Source organism: Coenobita brevimanus, chromosome 28, assembly GCF_032717465.1.
Source record: "Coenobita brevimanus isolate Jiangsu-jjx chromosome 28, ASM3271746v2, whole genome shotgun sequence".
In the NCBI taxonomy this organism is placed as follows: domain Eukaryota; kingdom Metazoa; phylum Arthropoda; class Malacostraca; order Decapoda; family Coenobitidae; genus Coenobita; species Coenobita brevimanus.
In genome coordinates this window covers 9,612,920-9,635,275 of record NC_136981.1, presented here as the reverse complement: position 1 = coordinate 9,635,275, position 22,356 = coordinate 9,612,920, and the positions used below count along the sequence as shown (strand labels likewise).

Sequence of the window (22,356 nt, the reverse complement as noted above, 5' to 3'; positions counted from 1 at the left end):
TTGTGGATGGATGCAGGTTAAAACAAGGATAAAGAAGTTCGATTGAGACCAATTAGTCAAAGATCGAGGTCACAGGGAAAGGCCAAAGGTCTCGTCAGGGGTTAAAGTCAACTTAAACAGTTCATGATCTGATTTGAACCATACGTGGTGGAAGTGTTATTGGTTAAGGGGGAATGTAGTACTGTAATTGTATTTTGAAAGTAATCGGTCGAAGATAAGGTCATAAGACAATCATCCAGCTCTTAGATTATACAATTATAAATCTAACTCGGCCTAAAATTGCCGTCTCCCTACTTCCAATGCTGAGTTGTAACTATAGAAAAACACTAGAATATGGTGCTAGTCATGAAGACGTGCTGTGGAAAGGATGTAAAACCATAGAATTGTCTTTTTCAACCACTGAGCCATGTGCAATTAGCTACAGAAGGACAAAAATTTGGCCCAGGTTAGATTATCAAAAACAGTCGAGTTGAGGGAGCGGGTGTTGCACTAAGGGTGCTGCTTCTTGTTTAAGGTTCAATCCTTTTGCATCGTTATCATCAGAGAGGTTTTTGCTCTGCGTTTGGGGATATTGGGTCTTAATCTATTCTTGTTTATCTACGAGACTTCGTAACACGTGATCTTTAAATATTTATTTTTCATACTTAACCCTTTCGAGCGCGGATAAGTTAATACTTTATTATTCTCTTCTGTTAGTTATGTCGTAATATCGACACGGTTTGCATCAGTAAACATAAAGAGTAACAGAAGGATTATGTTGTTAATACTGTGGTCCCAGACTAATCTGAAACGTGGAACCGGTGAACTGCAGGTTGAAGTTGCCCCTCTCGTGCAATCCACTGTCCCCCTTTCGGGGGATAGGGGTGGAGCTGAAGGACATTTGTATACCCCGGCAGTGATGCCACCCAGTTATATCGGTGATGATCAGATATGTGTAAGATGCAAAATACTGTGTACCATAGAACAAGAGACTTTATGAAAGCTCTGAAGCCAAAGAGAAAATGGCCCATTATCTGATGCTGAAACCCCTGTTCTATTGGCATATAGGAGATTTCGTAGCACAATTTTCATAACGATGTATTTAGCATATTACTCCTTAACATCTTCTTGTGTGTTGTTTATATCGTTTTAATATCTATATAAATGTAGTCTGCATTAGTAACAAGCAAGGGACTATTAAGGAGTTGTTGTATAACAGATTTCTATGAGAAAGTGCTACGACATCGTCAAAACCACTTAAAATACGACCCTTCACAACGTCTGACCATCCTCTTTTCCTACCGTGAGTGCAATGAAGAGGCTGCAGAGGGTTCGATATAATTTTGATATTCCCCCTTCTCATCGCTTCCTACGTATGAAAACGAAAATTTGTAGCAGTTTCGTGTATGCCACATATTCCTTTATGTACATCCTACCAACAGAGGCCCGGGACTTTTTTTTTTTTTTTTTTTTTAAGTCTTCATCTGACGATTTCAATTAGCTTACGGCAGGTGGTAGGAAGGCAGTGAGGCAGGTTGACAAGCAAGCTGGTTGGTAGGCAGGCAGGCAGGAAGGCTGACAGGCAGGTAGACAGGTTGGCATGGAGGCAGACTAGCAGGCAGACAGGCAATTAGGATGGCAGGCAGGCAATGTAGGTAGGAAGGCAAGCACGCTGGCTGACAGTCATGATGGCTGGAAAGGTAGGCAGGCCGGCCGGCAGGCAGGCAGGCCACACATCTACACACACACACACACACACACACACACACACACACATATATATATATATATATATATATATATATATATATATATATATATATATATATATATCCACTAGCAGAGGCACCCGGCGTTGTCCGAGCCAAAAAGGTGAACATTCTAATCCTATTTGCTCTAGTTCAATCTTTCTGTCTACTCTAGAAAGACCAAGTACCTCTTATGGTTTTGAAGAGGGATTACAATAGGTCCAGGAGCTTTGTATTTCCCCTTTCGCAGACTAATTCACAGTATTTGTGCGCACTTGTTTATTATTCCCGGTGACCTCAAAAGCCCTCCGACTAGTGACCTCAAATGACCTCTATGTCCGAACTGGAGGTCATGTGAGTCTCCATGCCAAAAATTGGACTGCTGGGTCCAGTCGTTTGAGAGTGTATTACTGGTGACCTCAAATGACCTCGGAGGTCAACCTCACATTGCCTGTGTCCAAACTGGAGGTCATGTGAGTCTCCACGCCAAAGATTTGCCTGCATTGGTACCCGGCGTTGCCCTGGCCATGAAGGCGAACACTCTACTGGTGACCTCAAATGACCCAGATCTGTATTTTGACCCCCCTAACCATCCTTGGGTCACCCTAATTCAGAATATATATGGATCAGGGGGTCTCTGGCCCTTGGTTTGGGCGTGATTGAAGGACAAACAAACAATGCGTCTCTTTTATGTATACAAAATCTTCCACAGGTATACCCACAGGTATACCCACTAATGTTTAATAATATTCAGCTTAATCCTGCATCATCCTTGAACATGCTTGGGGTTTCATTTACTCGGGACTTATCTTGGAAAGATCATATTGCATCTCTTGTAAAATCTGCTTCCAAGAGATTGGGTGTGCTAAGCCGACTCCGCTCTTTCTTTACCCCTGCACAATTGTTGACTCTATACAGGGGTTTTATCCGCCCCTGTGTGGAGTACAACTCTCATGTGTGGGGAGGCTCCCCACATACAGCTCTTCTCAATAGGGTGGAGTCAAAGGCTTTTCGTCTCATTAACTCTCCTCCTCTTACTGACTCCCTTCAACCTCTGTCTCTTCGCCGCACTGTTCCATCTTTATCTCTTTTCTATCGCTACTTTAATGGTCACTGCTCCTCTGAACTGTCTGCTTGCATTCCTCCACCTCTTCGACGGGCGCGTAGCACCCGTCTGGTAGCAAACTCTCATCCCTTTTCTGTCCAACTCTCTAATGCAAGAGTTAACCGTTACTCCCAGTCTTTCATTTATGCAAGAGGTCAGCTCTGGAACTGTCTCCCTCTGTCTGTATTTCCTGCTGCCTATGATCTCCAGTCTTTCAAACGTAGTGTGTCCAGGCATCTCAAAATGATCGGATCTTGAATTTGGCTCTCTATTGTATTTTGTTTTTCTCTTGGAGGGAACTGTTACTGCGGGCTCATGGCCTTTGGTTCCTTCTTCCTCGCATAAAAAAAAAATAATAATAAGATACGTGACGAGAATGGGTTGGCGGAGGGTTAGGGCCCCCCCACCCTAGAGAACAACTAATTAAAAATACGAACAAGAAGCCTCGGACCAGGACTAACCAAAATGTGACGACCAAGGACCGAACTAAGGACTTGGTACGGATAGCCACATTAAAGGGTGCAAATGAAGAGGTGGAAGAGAGATTGTCCAGGTGATTGAGGGTGCGAAAGTGGATGTATGTGGGTTAACTGAAACTAATTGTAGAGGTGAGAGTGTGAGAGAATGGGAGTATGGATGGGGTATATGCGCAGGAGTAGGTGAGAAGAAGAGGGCAAAAGAAGGAGTGTGTCTTGTTGTGAGTAACAGATGGAAGGAGAATATAAGACAGTATGGATCAGTTGGATCAAGGATTGTGTGGATATGATTGAAAGTTGGACTACAAATGTGGGCGATTGTGTGCGTGTATGCGCCAACGCAAGATCGTGCAAGCAGAGTGAGAGAAGAGTTCTAGACAGGTGTGGAAGCGTGCATGGAAAAGTTTGAATGGAATGAGAGAGTGTTTTTTATTGGAGATATGAATGGAAAAGTAGGGAATGAGAAGTTGGATGGAGTAGTTGGTGAGTGGAGTGTGCCTACAGAGTTGAATGAGAACGGCAGTGCTTTAGTGGAGATTTGTGCCGGGATGGGTTGGTGATAGCCAATACCCTCTTCAGCACAAAATGATCCACAGGTATACATGGCGAGTGATGAGAAGGGTGGGTAGTGAACTGAATGAATGGAAGGCAGTGGTCGATTATGTGTGTGTGGATGAAAGGATGAGATGGGTAATGGATGCAGGAGTATATAGAGGTTGGGGGAGTGGACTTTCGGACCACGACTTGGTGGTGGTCAGAAATAAAGTCCAAATAAGATGGAGAAATAAAAGAAGGGAAGGACAGGAGGAAGCTATACATACAAGGAGGGTGGAAAAGTTACAAGAGGATGGAAAAAGGGCAAAATATAAGATGGAAGTGGAGGAGCGATTGGGTAAATATGGACAGGAGCAGGTGGGGGAAGTGGAAGGTGTGTGCAAGATATTAACAGAAGAAATCTGTGCAGCATGTGAGGTGATGTGTGGGGTGAAGAGAAGACGAGAGAGGGTGCAGGAAACAGGATAATGGACTGAAGAGGCGAGAGAGGCTGTGACAAAAAAAAGCATATACAGTAGTGAGTGGACGAGAAACAGGGATGTGGAGGAAGTTGAGAGACGGAAGAGAGAGTTATATGTAGAGAGGAAGAGAGAGGTGAAAAGATTAGTAAGAGAGAGTAAGAAGAGAGTGGATGAGGAATTTGGAAGGAACTTGAATGTAAAATGGAGGGAATGTAAGAAAATGTTTTGAAAAGAGATAAAGAAAGTTAGATAGGGTGCCAAAGAAGTTAGCTGGGGAGTGAAAGATAAAAATGATAGATTAATAGTGGAGAAGGGAGAAAAAGTGAGCAGATGGAGAGAACACTTCAAGGAATTGTTGAACACAGATAATGAAAGTAATGCGAGTATAAGTGGCTGGGGAATGGCTGGGAGAAGGAGGGATGTGAGAAGAAAGGAAGAAATCAGTAGGATGGAAGTTGTGGAAGCAATGAAGAAAGTCAAAATGGGGAAAGCCCCAGGAATTGATGGAGTGTGTGGTGAAATGCTGAGGCATGGAGGAGAGATAGTAGTAGAATGGATGTGGAAGATGTGCAGATTGGCCTTGGAGGAAGGCAGAGTCCCGGAGGATTGAAAGTCAGGTATAATTATTCCTTTGTACAAAGGAAAAGGGGAAAACGAAGTATGTGGTAATCATAAGGGCATTGCCTTCTTAGTGTCATAGGGAAAGTATATGGTAAGATACTTACTGACAGAGTTAGGGAAATAACAGAGGAATTAGTTGGAGAAGACCAGGGAGGTTTTAGGAAGGGACGATGTTGTGTAGATCAGATATTCATTCTTAGATCTTTAGTGGAAATGTTTCTAGAGAAGGGAATGAGTTGTATGCGGCCTTCATGGATATGGAGAAAGCTTATGACAGGGTGGATAGACAAGGATTGTGGATAGTATTAAGAATATATGGAGTAGATGGGAAGTTGTTGAAGGCCGTGAAGAGTATGTATGAGGGTGCTAAGGCTGCAGTGCGTGTGGATAGTGAACTGAGTGAATTTTTCTCTTTGAAGGTTGGAGTGAAACAAGGATGTGTCATGTCTCCATGATTGTTCAGTTTGTATATGGATGGGGTTATAAAAGAGATACAAGGTAGGGCAGTGGATGTTGGAGTGGCCCTAGTGAGAGAGGGCAGTGTTTGGAAACTACCTGTACTGGTGTTTGCAGATGATAGGCTACTGTGCTGTTAAGTGAAGACGAAGGGGAGCTGCGAGGCTTGATGGACGAGTTTGGGAGAGTGTATAAGAAACGGAATGTAAAGGTGAATGTAGGGAAGAGTAAAGTTATGGTCTTCGAGAGAAGTGAAGTCAGTGAATGTACAGTGAGGCTGGATGAGAAGGAAATGGAAAACGTGAGTGCGTTTAAGTACTTGGGTAGTGTGATGAGTAAGGATGGAAGTTTAGAGGGTGAAGTGCTTGAAAGGGTGTATCAGGGAAGAAAGGTTGCTGATTCCTTGAAAGCAGTGATAAGAAACAGGGAAGTGAGCATAGAAGTGAAGAAGCTACTACATGACAGTATTGTGATACCAACTCTAACGTATGGAAGTGATGCATGGACCTTGTTGGAGGGACGGATGTCAAGAGTGAGAGCAGTGGAAATGAGTTATTTGAGAGAAGCATGTGGAGTCACATGGAGAGACTGACTGACGAATGAGGAAGTGAAGGAGAGTTGTGGTGTGGATGTGGGTGTGATAGGAAGCGTTAGGAGAAACACACTGAGGTGGTTTGGACATGTGGAGGGGATGGAGAGCAAGAGACTGACGAGGAGAGTCTATGTGAGTGAGGTAGAGGGGGGAGAGGGAGGGGGAGGCCAAGGATGAGATGGAGAGATGGAGTGGAGAGGTATATGAGAGAGGGGGGGGGGTGAGATGGGAGCAGAGCAATGAAATGGCAGGGGACAGGGCGACATAGAGGCGATTTGTTTGTGGCCACCCTTTACGGAATTAATGCGTCTGGCAATAGACAAATAGATAGATAGACAGACACACACACACACACACACACACACAGTCTTAGCACCTACCAATTATATCGGCTAGGGCCCCAATTAGTCAGTTATAGTGAGGTCTTACTGTATCATCTGCAAACAGCAGTACAGGGAGTTTCCAAACCCTGCCCTCTCCCACTAGGGCCGCTCCAACATCCACTGCCCTACCTTGTATCTCTTTTATAACTCCATTCATATATAGATTGAACAACCATTGAGACATGACACATCCCTTTTTCAATCGAACATTCAGACAGAAAAATTCACTCTGTTCACCACTGACACACATTGTAGCCTTAGCACCCTTATACTCTTCATAGCATTCAACAACTTCCTGTCTGAGGTTCTAAAGTAATGCAGATTGAGAGGTCCCCACACATTACTTCTTAACCTTCCCTATAAGAATTATTGTTCAGTGGTTAAGGGCCATCTTAGTATGCTACATGTATTATACACATAGTACTCTATGTGTAATGAGGTGTGTAATTGCCTGCACAACCTAATAGCCAAGTTTGCTGGTGACACCATGGACCAACAGCCTGTGGGCTTGGGTTTGACTCTTACCTGACTGTGATTTGTCAATTTCAGTTTAGGTTTGCAGCTGTGTGGGATGTAAGGTATGGTTTAGAGGGAACTGCTCATCCTTGTATTGGGGAGTGGCTGTAGGTTGTTGTGGCTAGGAAACACCACCCCAAATGGTCTCAAGTGTTGTGCAACACCGCTATGTACAAAATTCATATATTGCTGTTGTTGTTGTACTACCCCACTCTGTCTGACTGCATAGGCCCATCAACCGTAGGCAAGCAACTGCCCCTGCAAGACTGTCCCGTGCAGTGAACCGATGTTCTCATGTAGCTGACAGTGTCTCACCTCAGCAAGGCATGGGGATTAGTGTGGAGGTTTGGTTCCTGGGTGGATGCCACCTTAACGTCTCTCCATCCAGTTAACATCGAGTGGATAATGGGTGACCTCACTTACCATCAATATACAGTATTACTGCAGTCACTAGTTATGAGGTGCATAAAACCTTGCATATTTTTAAAAAAGTGGCTATTTTGCCTTCATTTAACCCTTTCAGTTCAATAACATATATTTTGTTTTTTGATAACTCTGTACAATTTTATTCATCTTAGGATATACTTCTCAAACTGGAGGAGTTGGAGATGGGTATCAATAACCCCTTCACTGTGATACGCCTCCCCTAAGCTGAATAAAACTGTTTAGTAATAACAAGATCAAAATATGTCCTTGATAAAAAAGGGTAAAAATTTGTCAGTGTTAAAGGAAAATTTTTCAGAACATGTTTTCCCAGTGCCTACTTCCCACAGCAGCTGAAAGGGGTATGGAGCACACCTGTATATTATAATTATCATTATTATTTTTTAAAAGGAATAATGACAGAACAAGAATGCCTCTTTGGACATTCATTTAATGGAATAAATACATAACTCTTTTAAAACCTGTCTTAAACTTCCAATGATAGCAAGTGTACAAAGAAATCTGGCAGAGACTAGATGAAAAAAAGAAAGAAAGAAAAAAAAAGTGTACAAAAATCAACCAACCCCTTCAATCAATGTACAGTACAATATGTCTATTTTACTCTTGTTGTTGCCAGATAATTTTACACAGTTTTGGAAGTATCCTTAAATGGTGAAGGGGTTAATTACAGCTATACCTAACACCTCCAGTTCTAAAATTCTTGCTGAATCTCAAGAAAATCATCTGGAGATATCAAGAATAACCTAGGAGACACATTACCAGACTGGAAAAAAAGAAAAAAGGCAGACATACTGTAAACCAAATCCTAAGCCCTTACCCCACTTTCTCTTTTACTTCTGACCTTTATTTCTTCCTCTTATCTAACACCCAGTTGTCTACCTCTGTCTGCTCCTTGAACTTCATACTGTCCTACTGTTACTGCATTTGTCTCATTTTAACCCAATGAGCCTAGTTTCCTTTTTCATTTAATTCGTCTCTTTGCAGATTATTTTACTCACCAGGTAGACTTTACAAACTGGAGGGGTATGATATGGCTTTAATAGTAGCAGTTGCAACCTCAGGCTCATCTCAGTGTGAACTCAGTGAACTTCAGACTAAATTGCTTTCTCCAGCAGGCCACCGAGGGTAAAGAAGAGAGCGAGCTGAGGGACATTCGTGTAACCATGCGTCTCCAACGGCCACTTACTGTATATTGGTGCCACCACATGAAACCATCCCTCTCCAGGATGGCCTTAACAAACCCCTCCAATAAGAGAGAGTATTCCTAGGCATGGTAAAATCACCTAACAGCAGCAATAACAAACTGCAAAGGATGTCTCCTGGGCACAGTGGGTTAATGTCTTCAACACAGTGATGTATATTACATCTTCAAGCATTGCCAGGTGATTTTATTCAACTTTAAGAAGGATTGGCAGCAATAAAAAGGATAAGAAAAGCTACATCTAACTCCTCCAGCTTGAAAAGTCCATCATAAGATGAAAGAAATAATTAAAAAAAAAAAAAAAAAAAAAGGGGGGGGGGAGGGAGGAGGGAAGGCAGTAACTCATTCAAGTCAATGATGTATTTTTGCTGCTACCTGTTGATTTTTATTCTATTTATGACATCACCCTAACAATGAAGGGGTTCATGAAGGCTAAATCTCACCTCTTTAGTCGAGAAAGGCTGATGAAACTGTCTGTAGACAATAAGGATGTCATCAGACTGATGTGGTTAACCCATCAAACTGTAATGTCTGTACACCCTCTGAAGATTCTTTTTGTATTACGAGGGTGAAAAGGAAAACTGACAATGAAATTCACAAATTCAGCATAAAAAATGCAGCAAAAGCATGATTCCATCCATCCATCATCCAATCCCCATAAGGAGCATAGGAGCTTGGGGCTAGATAAGTTGGTTATTTAAGATGAGTGACCAACCTCACTCATCCCTGAGTGGCATTACATGAGCAATAAACCCCAACCACCCCTTGGATATAAACCTACACAGGCTCAATCCAATTGGAGTGTCTTAATTACTCAGTAAACCACCAGGTGCCATTATTTTGTTATATGGTTACCACTCAGTGTAGTAAATGGTTTCCTGGTGTACAGGAAACCATTTGGCTTGTCACAGTGTAGGGTCACACTGAGCAAAGAATGAAAGAAAGAAAGACAGAAGGGAATGTAAAGTCACCTGTATGCAGAAGGAAGAGGAAAGAATGAAGGAAAGAAAGACAGAAGAGGGAGGAAGGAAGAGAGGAAAGGGCAGACACCCAAAACAGTGCTACACTGAGTGAGTGGATGGTAAGTGCCCCCAGCTACTACGCAAAAGCATGATTCCTCCACGTGAAATTCTTTATTTCAGTGCAACACTTTCTCAGACAGGTTTTCTGAATACTGAGGAGACTTGGTCAGATTTTTCTGTCATCTACCATTTCTCACTTTCCCTTGATCTGCTGCAGATAACCTAGCATGTGGCAGAGATGCAGAGGAACTATAGTCGGTTTACTTTCAGCTGATAGCATGGGCCACTCCTACAACTTGCACACTAGGTTGTGGTTCCATGAAAGCTGATGAGCCTTAGTTATCAGATAAAAATGAGTTGCTATGGTAAGTTGCATCAACTCTCAAATCTTACTACACTTGGCCATCAAAATAGCTGAAAAGGTTTGGGGATCTCTGTCAGGCTAGAATGTACTGTATCATCACTCCAGGCACATCAATATACAGGCACCAAACTTCTCCTTACATTGCATTTTTTCTTATGTATTAATTCAATATAAATTACACTGCAAAGTCATATAAAAGTATGAAAGTCTTTTATCACATAAATCTTTAAACATAATGAAAAAAAGTTAACCCTTCAATCTGACGTGATTTTCTGTAGTTTATTCCTGTTCCCTCCAGGCAATTCTCTTAACTTTGGAGGAACCATCTGCAGCAAATGGGTTAGCAGCAATCTCCATTAACTCCTTCACTTCCTGCTTTCCCTCCCAAAGCCAAAACAAATCTTCTGCAGGCAGCAAGACTATGCCAATTGACTGAAGAGGTTAATTTTCAAAAAGCCACATGAATTTCTTAAGTAAAACCACCATTACATGCACAGCTGACCTCTTTAGTCTAATGTCATACTTTCTTATTTCATTCTTGCTATCTCTAAATAACTTCAGACACCTTAGCACAGACTTTTCAAACTGGAGGGATTAGATATAGCCTTAAATAAGCTCTCTGATGATAGAGACCCCTTTATAAGTTGAATATCTTGTCGTAGTAAGAATATAAACTTCATCATCAGAGTGAAGGGGTGGTGGTTACAGTATAATTGTCAACAAGTAACAGATGCAAACTAAATTCACTGAGAGTCAATGCACTTGTTTATATTCTCAAACCCCTTCCAACCAGCACTGTGTTTGTTAGCTCTTACTCATCTTTGTGTAAACTTGCCCAACTGGAGGAAACAGATGTAGCCTTCATTAATTCTTCAATAACTCGAGGTCCAACCTAAGTTCAGTAAGATCATATTGTGGTAGCAAGAATGATACAAAATACAGCACACATCCTTTGAGTGTGGGGGTGAATTTTCAAACTATTTCTTGAGTTAAAAGAAAATGAATGCACTTCTACACATGTCAGGATGAGTGCCTGGGTATTATAGCACATTCCAAATTAGTCTTGCACTCAGCCATGACTCTCACCTTTTCACACCTGCTCATGCTCCATCAATCCAATTCCATCACCTGCTATTAATTACAGTTGATGGAAGTTAGCGAGTATGACCGTGGAAGCGTGAGCATGTGGTTGAGTGTAATTCTAATTCAGAACAGACTACAGGAGTAGGTTAACCAACATCTTTTACATTCATTCACACACAATGATTACCCTAACCTGCTTACAGTAAAATCCTCTACACTGGAATGCAAATTATCCTTTATTATAGTTAAAATTTAGTACAATGGGGTGCATCTGAGGATAACACTTGCAAGGTCAAGGCTGTCATGAGTGTTCTGTACTTCAGGCTATGGTCGGTTTGTTTTCACCTGGTGGAAGTGGGTCACTCCCACAATGTCAGTAATAAGGAATAAGCCTCCTTGATTACTAGTCAACTTGACCCTCCAATATGGCTACACTTGGCCACTGACTGACCTGAAAGGGCTTAGGGATTTTTGTTAGGTTAGCAAAAAATGCAATATACCAATTATAAATCAGTACCTCACCCTGCCCTAGGGAGGGAAAGGAGGTCCGGATGATAATGATGATGATGATGATGACCTCTACTTAGGGAAATGGATAAATTAGCAAAAAAAAAAAAAAAAAAAGTCTCCACCTAGATTGCTGAAGTGTCATGTATGAGTGGCAATTAAAATGATAAAAAAAAGAAGGGAGGGGGGGGTTCATTTTGAAACAAGTGCATCACTTACAAACTTGGATTTTACTCTCGTCAGCTAAGGAGTTTCCATAGCACCTGTTCCTTACCAGTTTATTTTTAATTACTGTATACAGTAGTATGCTGACATTCTCTTGCATGATGTCTAGGCAACTGAAGTCAAGATTCAAAATAAATAACATACAAGAAACTATGGGGGTAGTATGCAGACTAAATCATGAAGGAAGAGTTTATTTCTGCATCTGGCATCTTAACATTCTCTTATAATGTTATCCATCCAACTGATGCTCTTACCAAATAACCAGGTGTATGTGTAAAATAAAAAAATTTTAAAGGATGCCATTCTATGGAGCATCATAAGCTGATGAGAATATGTCCTAGTACTTAGCTCTGTGCCTGCCACTATTTCCACATCAGGCTTCACTGAGACCAAGCAAGTTATGCAATTCAAACCTCGAAAGGGCTGGCATATCTTCATCTTATTAGTGTCTCTCTTCCTATTAACTGTAGTTTCTTTCTTTGCTTCCAATCAATTTTCTTCACTTTCTATTAGTTTACTTCTTGGCTTCCTATTAATATAGTTTCATTTAGGGATGCCTATTAGTTTCCTGATTAATTACATATAAAATTTCTTGAGTTTATTTATTATTTTTTTTCCTACTGCAGTATCTGTATTGCAGTTTCTTTCTTTACCTCCTGTCTTGGCTTCTTGCTAATGCAGTTTCCTTTCTTGAATTCCTACTACTTATTTTATCAACTTCCTAATATTTTCTTTCTTGTTTTTGTTTCTTTCAGTCCCTATTAGTTTCTTTTCTTCCCCATTCTTCTGCATCAGTGTTACCAGTGACATGGATACCCAATTTATCACAAGTGTTAAACAACATGGTATCAACTTTCAATGAAAACTGCACAAAATAATTTATTTTGGCATTCTTGGGGGCTCATATCTTCATCAATTTAGGTTTTCTGGAACCTCTTCCTTTGTGATTTATTTTGCTTATTACACCTTACTATACCATCTTGAATGTTATTTGTATTTTCTAAACACTGACAAAGACTGCATTAAAAAAAAAAAAAAAAAAAAAAAAAAACAGTATAGGAAAACATTAATATGCAGTATGCAGAAGTAAACTGGCAAGGATGAGGTTTTTATTGACACAGACTATGCAAATGAAATATAAAACCAATTAACATGTCATATGTAGAAATAAACTGGTAAGGATGATGTGTGTATTTTTATAATATTGACACAGTTTGCATAAAAGAAGGATAAGACACTATTAACCTGCCACACAATGAAATACACTGCTATGAGATACAGTATTTACATGTTTTCAATATTAACAATATTTGCTGAAACGAAATACAAGAGAATATTCATGTGCCATACATGGAAATAAACCAGTAAGGAAGAGGCACCAAGAAGTCTCCTCGACTGACGAGAATGCCGCCCTTGGTAACCACTGAGTCACTATTTGGTCCAATCACCACTAAGCAGTTTCAATCAAATCCCACGGGCAACGACAAGTTGCCAGTATGGAGGACTATGACCAAGCGAGTGGTAGGTAGCCCCGAGACTCTTTTTTTTCCTCCCTGTAACCCCGGGTCGAGGGGACGTGTAGGGTGGGGATAAGAGTCCGAGCATTTGCCGCAGCTCAACAAGAATATACGGAGGGTGGAGTGAGCATCTAGAGAGAGCGCACAGGGCCGAGGAGAGCAGAGGTGGACTAGGTGATCCATTGAGGGCTCTTTTATAACTCCTTTCTGCCCCCTCCCCCTCTCCCTCAAGGGCTGCACGACTGGTACTTCTAACAAAGGGAGGTTTCACAGCCTTGGCTATGCTTCAATACTTAGTCTACTGTTCACGCCACGTACGAGTAGATTTTCCTGTAACATTAAAAAACACAATTCAGTACAATACTGCACAATCATTTTAACTTTTCCTGTCAAATTAACAAAAAATACAGTACTAGAGGAGAGTTGAAAAATGATTTGCTGGAAAAATAAATAAAAAAAAAAAAAAGTGGAATCTCCTAAATCGCACATTTCTAAACTGCAAATTCACAATATGCTGCAACAGCATGCAACAGTTTGCAAGATCAGTAACCTGCGGAAATTATATATACTTGTACGTAATTCGCCACTGCAACCTCAAAAGCGAAGGTTTCCCGATGTGCTTTTTAACATCTGTTATGGTATGTTTGAACGAGTAAGTAAGTGTGTGTGTGTGTGTGTGTGTGTGTGTGTGTGTGTGTGTGTGTGTGTGTGTGTGTGTGTGTGTGTGTCTCTCTCTCTCTCTATGGGTGGGTAGGGGTAAGGTGGAGTGGCTTGGGAGAGAGGAATTCCTTAAGAGGGAATCAGTGCTGGGAGGGACATTTCCATCATGGACCTCATTATAGGTTCTAGCTTGTACAAACCTTCATTCAGGTTGAAATTCTAGTATGAGAATTTTTACCATTGCCGATCATAACCCTCCGAAGCCCTTAACTTCTTTGAGGAAGGGGAAGAAGAAGAAGCCAATGTTAACTTACAACCAGAAGTTAGATGTAATAAGAAAGAACCCCTCCCCTCTCCTCCACCCATTCAAACAATGTTGTCAGTCATAGTCTACTATGAATCTGAAAATACTGTTGATTTCCATTAAATACTTCACTACTTTCTTTTCCAGGTCGTTAGAGATCCCTGGTGACCAGTTTGATGTTGGTTTGGGGATATGGGGGGCTACTTTTCCAAAATGTTAGAATCATAAGTACTTTTTCCCATAAGATTAGTTATTTCTAAATTGCGAAATTCTCAAACTGCAGCATGTGCCCAGTCTCTTAAGACCACAATTTAGGAGATCCCACTGTACAACTATTGTAATTTTTGAACTTTTTTTTATTATATACTATCCTACCATATACAATATAATACTACTGAACAATCATTATTATTATACCCACTCTTCCACAACAAAACTCCTCCATGCACTGCCAAATGGCTATCTCCCCAATCAACACTTTTCATCCTCTTGTCCACATTTCAGATACTCCTCCAAAACATACTCAAAAACTATCCCTATCCTGCAGTCTACCTGAAACACCAATGAAGCTTGTGCAGACCCATTTATTAACTGTAAACAGAGCAAAACTTCTCACCTCCCTTCTTACACACTATAAAAGGACACACATGCTGTTACACAGCATTACCATCTTCCCAAATACTGATCATATTACCATTATGAGCTTTTAGTTCTCCATCCATCCCATCCTTCCACATTTTCAATTTCTCTCTGGCCTTTTGCATACTTTCAGCAATCAAAATAAAGTCCTCAGCATATAAAAGTTCCCACTACCACCCACTTCTAAACTCTCTTGGCAACCATCCTTAAACGAAAATCATATTTACATGAGGAAACAATATATAGTAAAATGTACCATGCCATACTGTACAGTACTAACCTGTCTTCTGGCGTCCGAGCCAAATATTCTCGTTCAATGAGGCTCTCAATTCTTTTCTTGATAAGTATTGGGGACGGTAGGAAGCGGGACTTTAGTTGATCAGTGACCTCAGCCACTAGGTTATTATGCTGCAAGATGAGGTAACTATTAGCTATTATCTGCTGTAATCTAATAACATTTTACATTTACAGTAGCATTTCACTCAATGCTATGATTCTACATGGCTATTCATATGTGTGTGTGTGTGGGCAAAGACAAAAGTCGTGTCGTGAAATATGGTGAAAATATCTGCTGAAAGACTGTAGTTTTGGAGAGGTCTGCTCTGTGTCGAATGATCGGTTGGTAGCACTGACTCGAGTTGCCATTTGCTCCAGAGGACCAGCATGTGGATGCCAGCATATTTTTTTGTAACTTACCAAAACTAATCTATCCATCCATCATTCAATCCTACATTGCTCCATGAGGAGCGTAGGAGCCCAGGGCTAGGCTGTTGGTCCCAACATTTAAGATGAGAGTGACCAGCCTCACTCATCCCTGTGTGGCATTACATGAGCAATAAACCCAATCCACCCCTTGGATATAAACCTTCACTGGCTCAATCCGACTGGAGTGCAATAATTACCCACTAAACAACCAGGCGCCAAAATTTGGTTATATGGTTACCACCCAGCGTAGTAAATGGTTTCCTGGTGCACAGGAAACCATTTGGCTTGTCACTCAGTGTAGAGTCACCCACAGGCTGAAGGAAGTGGAAAGAATGAAGGAAAGAAAGACAGAAGAGGGAGTGTAAAGTCACCCGTAGGCAGAAGGACAAGGAAAGAATGAAGGAAAGAAAGACAGAAGAGAATGGAAGGAAAGAAGGATGGAGAGGAAAGGGCAGACACCCGAGAGTAGCACTACATCGAGTGAGTGGATGGTGAGCGCCCCCACCTACCACAATAAACTAATCTACATAATTATTAAATCTATCTGACTGCTGTTTTTATTTAGTATTGATGAAGCGTTTCTCATCTTTTATTTTTATGCCAACATTATCAACATTACAATTCAGTTAAACAGGTGTTCGGAAGTCAGTTACCCATCTTTACTGACTGTAAATTAGCTAATCAAGTTGATAATTATGACCCGGGACATTATTAAAGTGTTGGAAAACAAAATTCACTATAGTATTCAACACATGAGAACAGAGTTATTCTATTATAATAGTTGATTTTTTTTTTCTTTTAGAGTGACTGGCAAACTGAATCCTACAGACGAGTTCGAACACATAAACCCGACGACTGAAGTCTACGCACAACTGTTCGTGTGCTTCATTCTAGGTGCACTTCGTTTCTTATGCCGTACGCACTGCTTTGATGGTGCTGCTTCCATCGTTGTGATTATTTCCTGGTCCTATAGTGTTGGGGTAAATCGAGGAAGACCTGAAACATGACAGTTCTCCATTGTGCCTTCCTCCTGAAATCCTAATCCACCTTTCTATGGTTATACTTATACCAAATGTTGGAGCTTTCTGTTCAGGATTAGTTTCCCGTAAATAAAGGAAGATTATGCCACCTCTCATATTCCTCTTAGTTGGATGCCTGTTGCTTGACCTCTCCATACCATGGTATAGTAGGTCTGCTTGACCTTTTGTGGTAAGATGTAAGGTGAAATGTCAGGAGATCATCGCCTAACCATTGGAATTTCATCTCTCATACGAAGTTCGGAATCAGCAATTTTTGCGAGTTGATGTTAACGCTTCGGAATTTCAAGGGTTCACTCATACCGTCATCCCATCAGCAGCAGATATGAAGCTTGATGAAGTCAGGCTAGCCAACCACGAACATGTAACTGTGGTAGAGCTTTCATAATGTTTCAAGCGTTGCACTTAATCTTTGGACAAAACCGCGACACGATTTTTGTCTTTGACTGTACGTGCATGCGTGTGTGTCATAGGGGTAAGGATTAATAAAAGGGGTTAGATAAAAAGAGAAAATTATGACTGATTCTCTCTAATACGGTAACTAAGACATTTTGCAGGAACAAAAGAGACATAGAGGGACTCAGCAGTCTCCTTTAGTTGTCTGTTCTAAAAAAAAACGTACTTATAACACGATAATTTTCCTCACTAACTAGGATTTATTATTGCAGGAGCAACCACAGATGCTACATGATTCTGCTCTTAATTTTCCTGCAAAAAAAACAAATCATAGTTACAACAAGGGGATGACCATAAGTTTGTGGATCTCGGACAAGGTTTCTATGAGTGCAACACAGCCTTTTGAATTAATTAAACTACACTGTTGCATGACCTAATATTTAACAAAGTAACATGAATAAAGTGATTCGAGATGGGATGGAATAAAACAGTAAGCAATGAGAAGACATATAGGCACAAAAAAATATGGAAAAAAAAAAGGGGGGGGGGGGGGAGTTGAGTCTGTAAATACAGTGTAAACAAGAAGGGACACTGACCGAAAATATGAGAACTGATGGATAATACAGTCAGACGTCAAATTAATGGACCCACTACTGCTAGACTTCAGATATAATGGACCCTATGACCCTACCAGACAACTTCTGTTACATACTGAACCAAGATCCAGTATAGGGAGCGCATCAAGCAACCTACATGACAAATCTGTTAAATACTGAACCCAGGCCTGGTATTTTCTCTTCTTTTCAATATTATCTACTGGAATGAGGGTCAACATTAATGTATTTCTGTACTGCTTACTGATTTATTATATACACTGGTACAATATCATGGAATGCAGGTCAAACCCATACAATATTGATTTATTGACCTCTTCTAACTTGTCCTATGGGGGGTACCTACCAGACCATTTTTCATACTGTAACTGATGTCTTATTTAATGAACTACCGGATACATAGTCCTTCTTTTCCCCCAATTAGTCTGTAACAACAAGGTTTCAGTATAGATTAATACTAAACTGGATGGAAAGCTGGCAGGAAGGATGAAAAGCAAGACAGAGGACAAAAGGCATGTATAGACTGACTGTCATGCGGCGGCGGGCCTTCATGATCCTGACGATTGCTGCCTCTATCTCATGCTTACGGTCCTCGTCTACCTTGCTTCGGGTCTCCTTCCGCTCAGGCTCACTTTCACCTTTTGCTGCTACCGCCTGAATCTTCACTCTGTTAGTGTGATGTGAAATGAACACTACATGAATATCTCAGCCTCTTCAATCCTTATAATCAGCATTAGTGTATTTATAGTTCTCAAACATCATAACAAATTAACTTAAAATGACTATGTACAGCCAATAAACATCTACGTGTCCCCAATGCAAGCAAAGCATATTTCTGTCCATCTATCCATTCATCCAACATCCAATCCTTAACTGCCCCTTTAACTGCATTTCCTAAACAACAGCTCCTGAAAAAGAGTGTATTTGTGAAATTATACTAAACATTACGGTCTGTATGAATATTTTAAAATTCTGTAAGAAATACAGTTTAGGATATTAGGCAAATATTAAAGCTTACACAAAGAAATGAGGTTTACATTTTATGCTTCAACCTACTTTCAATTTATAAAATATAATTTACTAACATAAATGGAGCATAAAATCAAGTGTAGTGGTTGAAATGTCCAACAGCCTATTCGATCTCTTCTGAGAAGAAAAGAGCCTTAAATTTTTTAAAGCTGGCATCTGATTAGTTGTCTGAATGCATTCATTAGTAACAATGCATTTTACATAATTTGTATTACTAGCGTTACAGTAACTGTCTAGCAATAAGACTGCTCAAGTAAAATATATATATATATATATATTTATTTTATCCATCTATCCATCACCCAATCCTGTCACCCCATGAGGAGCGTAGGAGCCTGAGGCAAGGCAAGTTGAACTTGACATTTAAAATGAGAATAACCAGCCTCACTCATCCCTAAGTGGCATTATGTGAGCAATAAACCTCAACCACCCCTTGGATATACTTACACAGGCTCAATCCAATTATAGCACCACAATTACCCACTAAACCACCAAGCCCCATAATTTGGTTATGTGGTTACCATCTAGCATAGTAAATGGTTTCCCGGTGTACAGGAAACCATTTGGCTTGTCACTCAATGTTGAGTCACCCACAGGCAGAAGCAAGAGGAAAGAATGAAGGAAAGAAAGACAGAAGAGAGGTGCAAAGTCACCTGTGGGAAGAAAAAAAAGGAGGAAAGAATGAAGGAAAGAAAGACAGAAGAGGCAGGATCGAAGAGAGGAAAGGGCAAACACCCAAAGCAGCACTACATCGAGTGAGTGGATGATGAGCACCCCCGCCTACCACCTATATAGTTATCTGCACAGATTTAAAAAAAAAAAAAAAAAAAAAAAAAAAAGCCTTACAAAGTCTATCCGATGGCATAGATGTGTGTGAGGTTTTCAGTTCTTTTGCCAAACCAACAATTTTGGACAAAGTTTTATATTACTTTGATTTTTTCTTGTGAGGTAGGTGGGGGTGCCCATCATCCACTCACTCAATGTATAGAGTGATGCCATATGAGCTCTTCACTGAGTGACAAGCCAAATGGTTTCCTGTTCCCAGGAAACCATTTACTACGCTGGGTGGTAACCATATAACCGGGGTTTCTGGCAGGGTTAAGTGTCCTCCAGATTCCCCTATCCAAATTCACTAAGTCATGGCAGTCATTTCAGAGAGCCTCGGAGGGCCCAATACCTGTCCAGGGCCCCAACCAAATGGGCAGACTTGCGTGGCCATGTGGAATGTGAGAGGTGCGAATGAGGAGAGCAAGAGGGTGGAAGTGGTGAATGTGTTCAAGAGTGCGAAATATGCTGTGATGGCATTGTGTGAAACGAAGATGAAAGGGTGTGAAGTGGAGGAGTGGGAGGGTGTGAAATGTGTAAGATCAGGAATGAATGGGAGAGGATGATGCAAAGGAGGAGTTGCTTTGTTGATGAATGAGGTGTGGCAGAGTGGAATGAGAGACTACAAATGTATCAGCTCGAGGTGGATCTATGTCAAGTTCAAGTTTGAGAAGGTGAAAGCGGCAGTGATTGTAGCGTATGCACCGTGTGAGGACAGGAGTGAGAGACAAAAAGACAGGTTTTGGGATAGCTGGGTGAAGTAGTGGTAGAAATGTCCTGGAGCTGTAAAGTGATCGTGATGGGGGATATGAACGGAAGAGTAAGCACTGGTCCAGAGGATGACATAATGGGTTGTTATGGAGTACCAGGAGAAAATGATAATGGGAAGAGACTAAAGGATATGTGTCAGGAGAGGAGGTTGTGCATTTGTAATTCGTATTTCAAACACAAAGATGCACATAAATATACACGGTATAGAGGAAATGGGGATCGTGTTGAAAGAAGCCTGATTGATTACGTGGTCGTAAGAAGGTCGATGATGGGAATGGCTGCTGATGCGCGGGCTGTGAGAGGACAAAGTGGAGGTCTGTCAGATCACATGACTGTGGTATGCAAGATCAAGCTGAGAGGAGTGAGGTAGATCAAGAGAGAGAAGAACAGTCAGGGTGAACGACTGAGAGTTGAGAAGCTGAGGATCAAAGAAATGGCAGATGATTACAGGACCAAAGTAGAGGACGAGTTAGAATCAGTGAACTGAAATGAATTGGATCTAGACAGCCTATGGAATGCATATAAGGATTGCTTAGTTGTGAGGTGTGTAGTGTGGCAAGAGTATCAACAAAAAAGAAGGGTACGGCATGGTGGGATGAGGAGGTTAAAAGAATGGTGGAGGAAATAGAGGAAGAAATGGCTAAAGTGGTTACAGGATAGGGGTTCAGTTGAAATAAGAACTGAGTATATCGAGAGCAAGAAGCACATAAAGAGACTAGTGAAGAGGAAAAAGAAGGAGGTAAATGATGATCTGGGAAGAAAAATGAATGAGAACTACTCTGAAAACAGGAAGTTTTTCTGGAAAGAGGTGCAGAAATGTATAAGTGAAAGCGGAAAGAATTGTGATGGTGTGAAAGATGCAGGTGGTAGGTTACTAACCCATGCAGATGAAGTAAGGACCAGACGGAAAGAATACTTTGAAAACCTGATGAATGGGAATAGAGAGAGCAGAGCAGCTGTAAACATGATTGGTTTTGGGGGTGTGCTGAGAAGGACTGCAGTGCCAGGAGACGTGACATTCGCACAGGTGAAGAGCATTGTGCAACGGCTGAAAAATAGGAAAGCAACTGGGGTTGATCAGGTGTATGCAGAGATGCTTAAGTGTAGTGGAGAGAGAGGAATGAAGTGCTTGTTGGAGATATGTATGAAGGCATGGATGAGTGAAACTGTGCCTGCAGAGTGGAAAAAGGTGAACAAAGTGAGTGCAAGAATTATCATGGCAGAAGTTTGAGTGTGGTAGGGAAGGTATATGGAAGAATTATTATAGAGAACGTAAGAGAGATAACAGAAGTCCTAGTGAGTGATGAACAGGGTGGCTTTACGAGTGGCAGAGGATGTGTGGACAAGTATTTGCAGTGAGACAGATAGCAGAGAAGGTTTGTGAGAAGGACCATAAGGTGTTTATGGCATTCATGGATCTGGAAAAAGCATAAAACAAAGTAGACAGAGAGGGATTGTGGAATGTTTTGCGCATGTATGGTGTAGATGGTAAGCTGCTAGGTGCTGTCAAGAGTTTTTATGATGGTAGAGAAGCATGTGTAAGGGTTAATGGGCATCTAAGTGAATGGTTCATGATTGGTGTGGGCGTGTGACAAGGCCGTGTGATGTCCCCATAGTTGTTCAATGTATATATGGACGGGGTGATGAGAGAAGTAAAAACACGAGTAATGGAGAGAGGTATGGCATTGATAATGAATGGTGATAGATAGAATATCTCAAATTTGTTGTATACTGATGATGCAGTACTGCTTACGAGTACCAGACAAGAACTTGATAGGCTAGTGCAGAGTTTTGCTGATGTCTGTGAGCGTCGTGCCTTGAGAGTAAATGTAGAGAAGAGTAAAGTGATGGTTATTGAGAGAAGATGACTCCCAGTGTGATGTCACAGTGAATGGAGAGAGACTGGAATTGGTGAGAGAGTTCAAATACTTGGGTTCAGTGCTAGAAAGGAGAGAAAAATGTGCAAAAGAAGCTGAAAGTAGAGTGACACAAGGAAGAAAAGTAGCTGGTGCAATGAAGGCCTTCATAAGAAACAGAGGCTTGAGTGTTGCAGCTGCACGAGGCTTATATGAGGGAGTGTTAGTGCCAACTTTAACATATGGATGTGAGACTACGATGTGG

At 41.1% G+C, this 22,356-nt stretch overlaps 1 protein-coding gene across 2 annotated transcripts in view; it reads right to left on the bottom strand.

The window, feature by feature from the left end:
- Positions 1-11,709: 11,709 nt before the first annotated feature.
- The window catches only part of Cul3 (cullin 3), a 56,789-nt gene continuing 46,142 nt past the window's right edge, over positions 11,710-22,356 (bottom strand). The window contains exons 12-15 of one of the 2 annotated variants that reach the window (XR_013896483.1): positions 18,139-18,277; positions 15,139-15,266; positions 12,392-13,585; positions 12,192-12,202 (exon numbers count right to left, since the gene is read on the bottom strand). Coding sequence is in view for 1 of the 2 variants with exons in the window: in XM_080268610.1 (XP_080124736.1) it covers positions 13,561-13,585; positions 15,139-15,266; positions 18,139-18,277 (292 nt within the window). In the remaining variant the exon portion in view is untranslated. Of the gene's footprint in view, positions 13,586-15,138; positions 15,267-18,138; positions 18,278-22,356 lie in introns of both variants that reach the window. The other variant, XM_080268610.1, reaches the window with a different exon arrangement.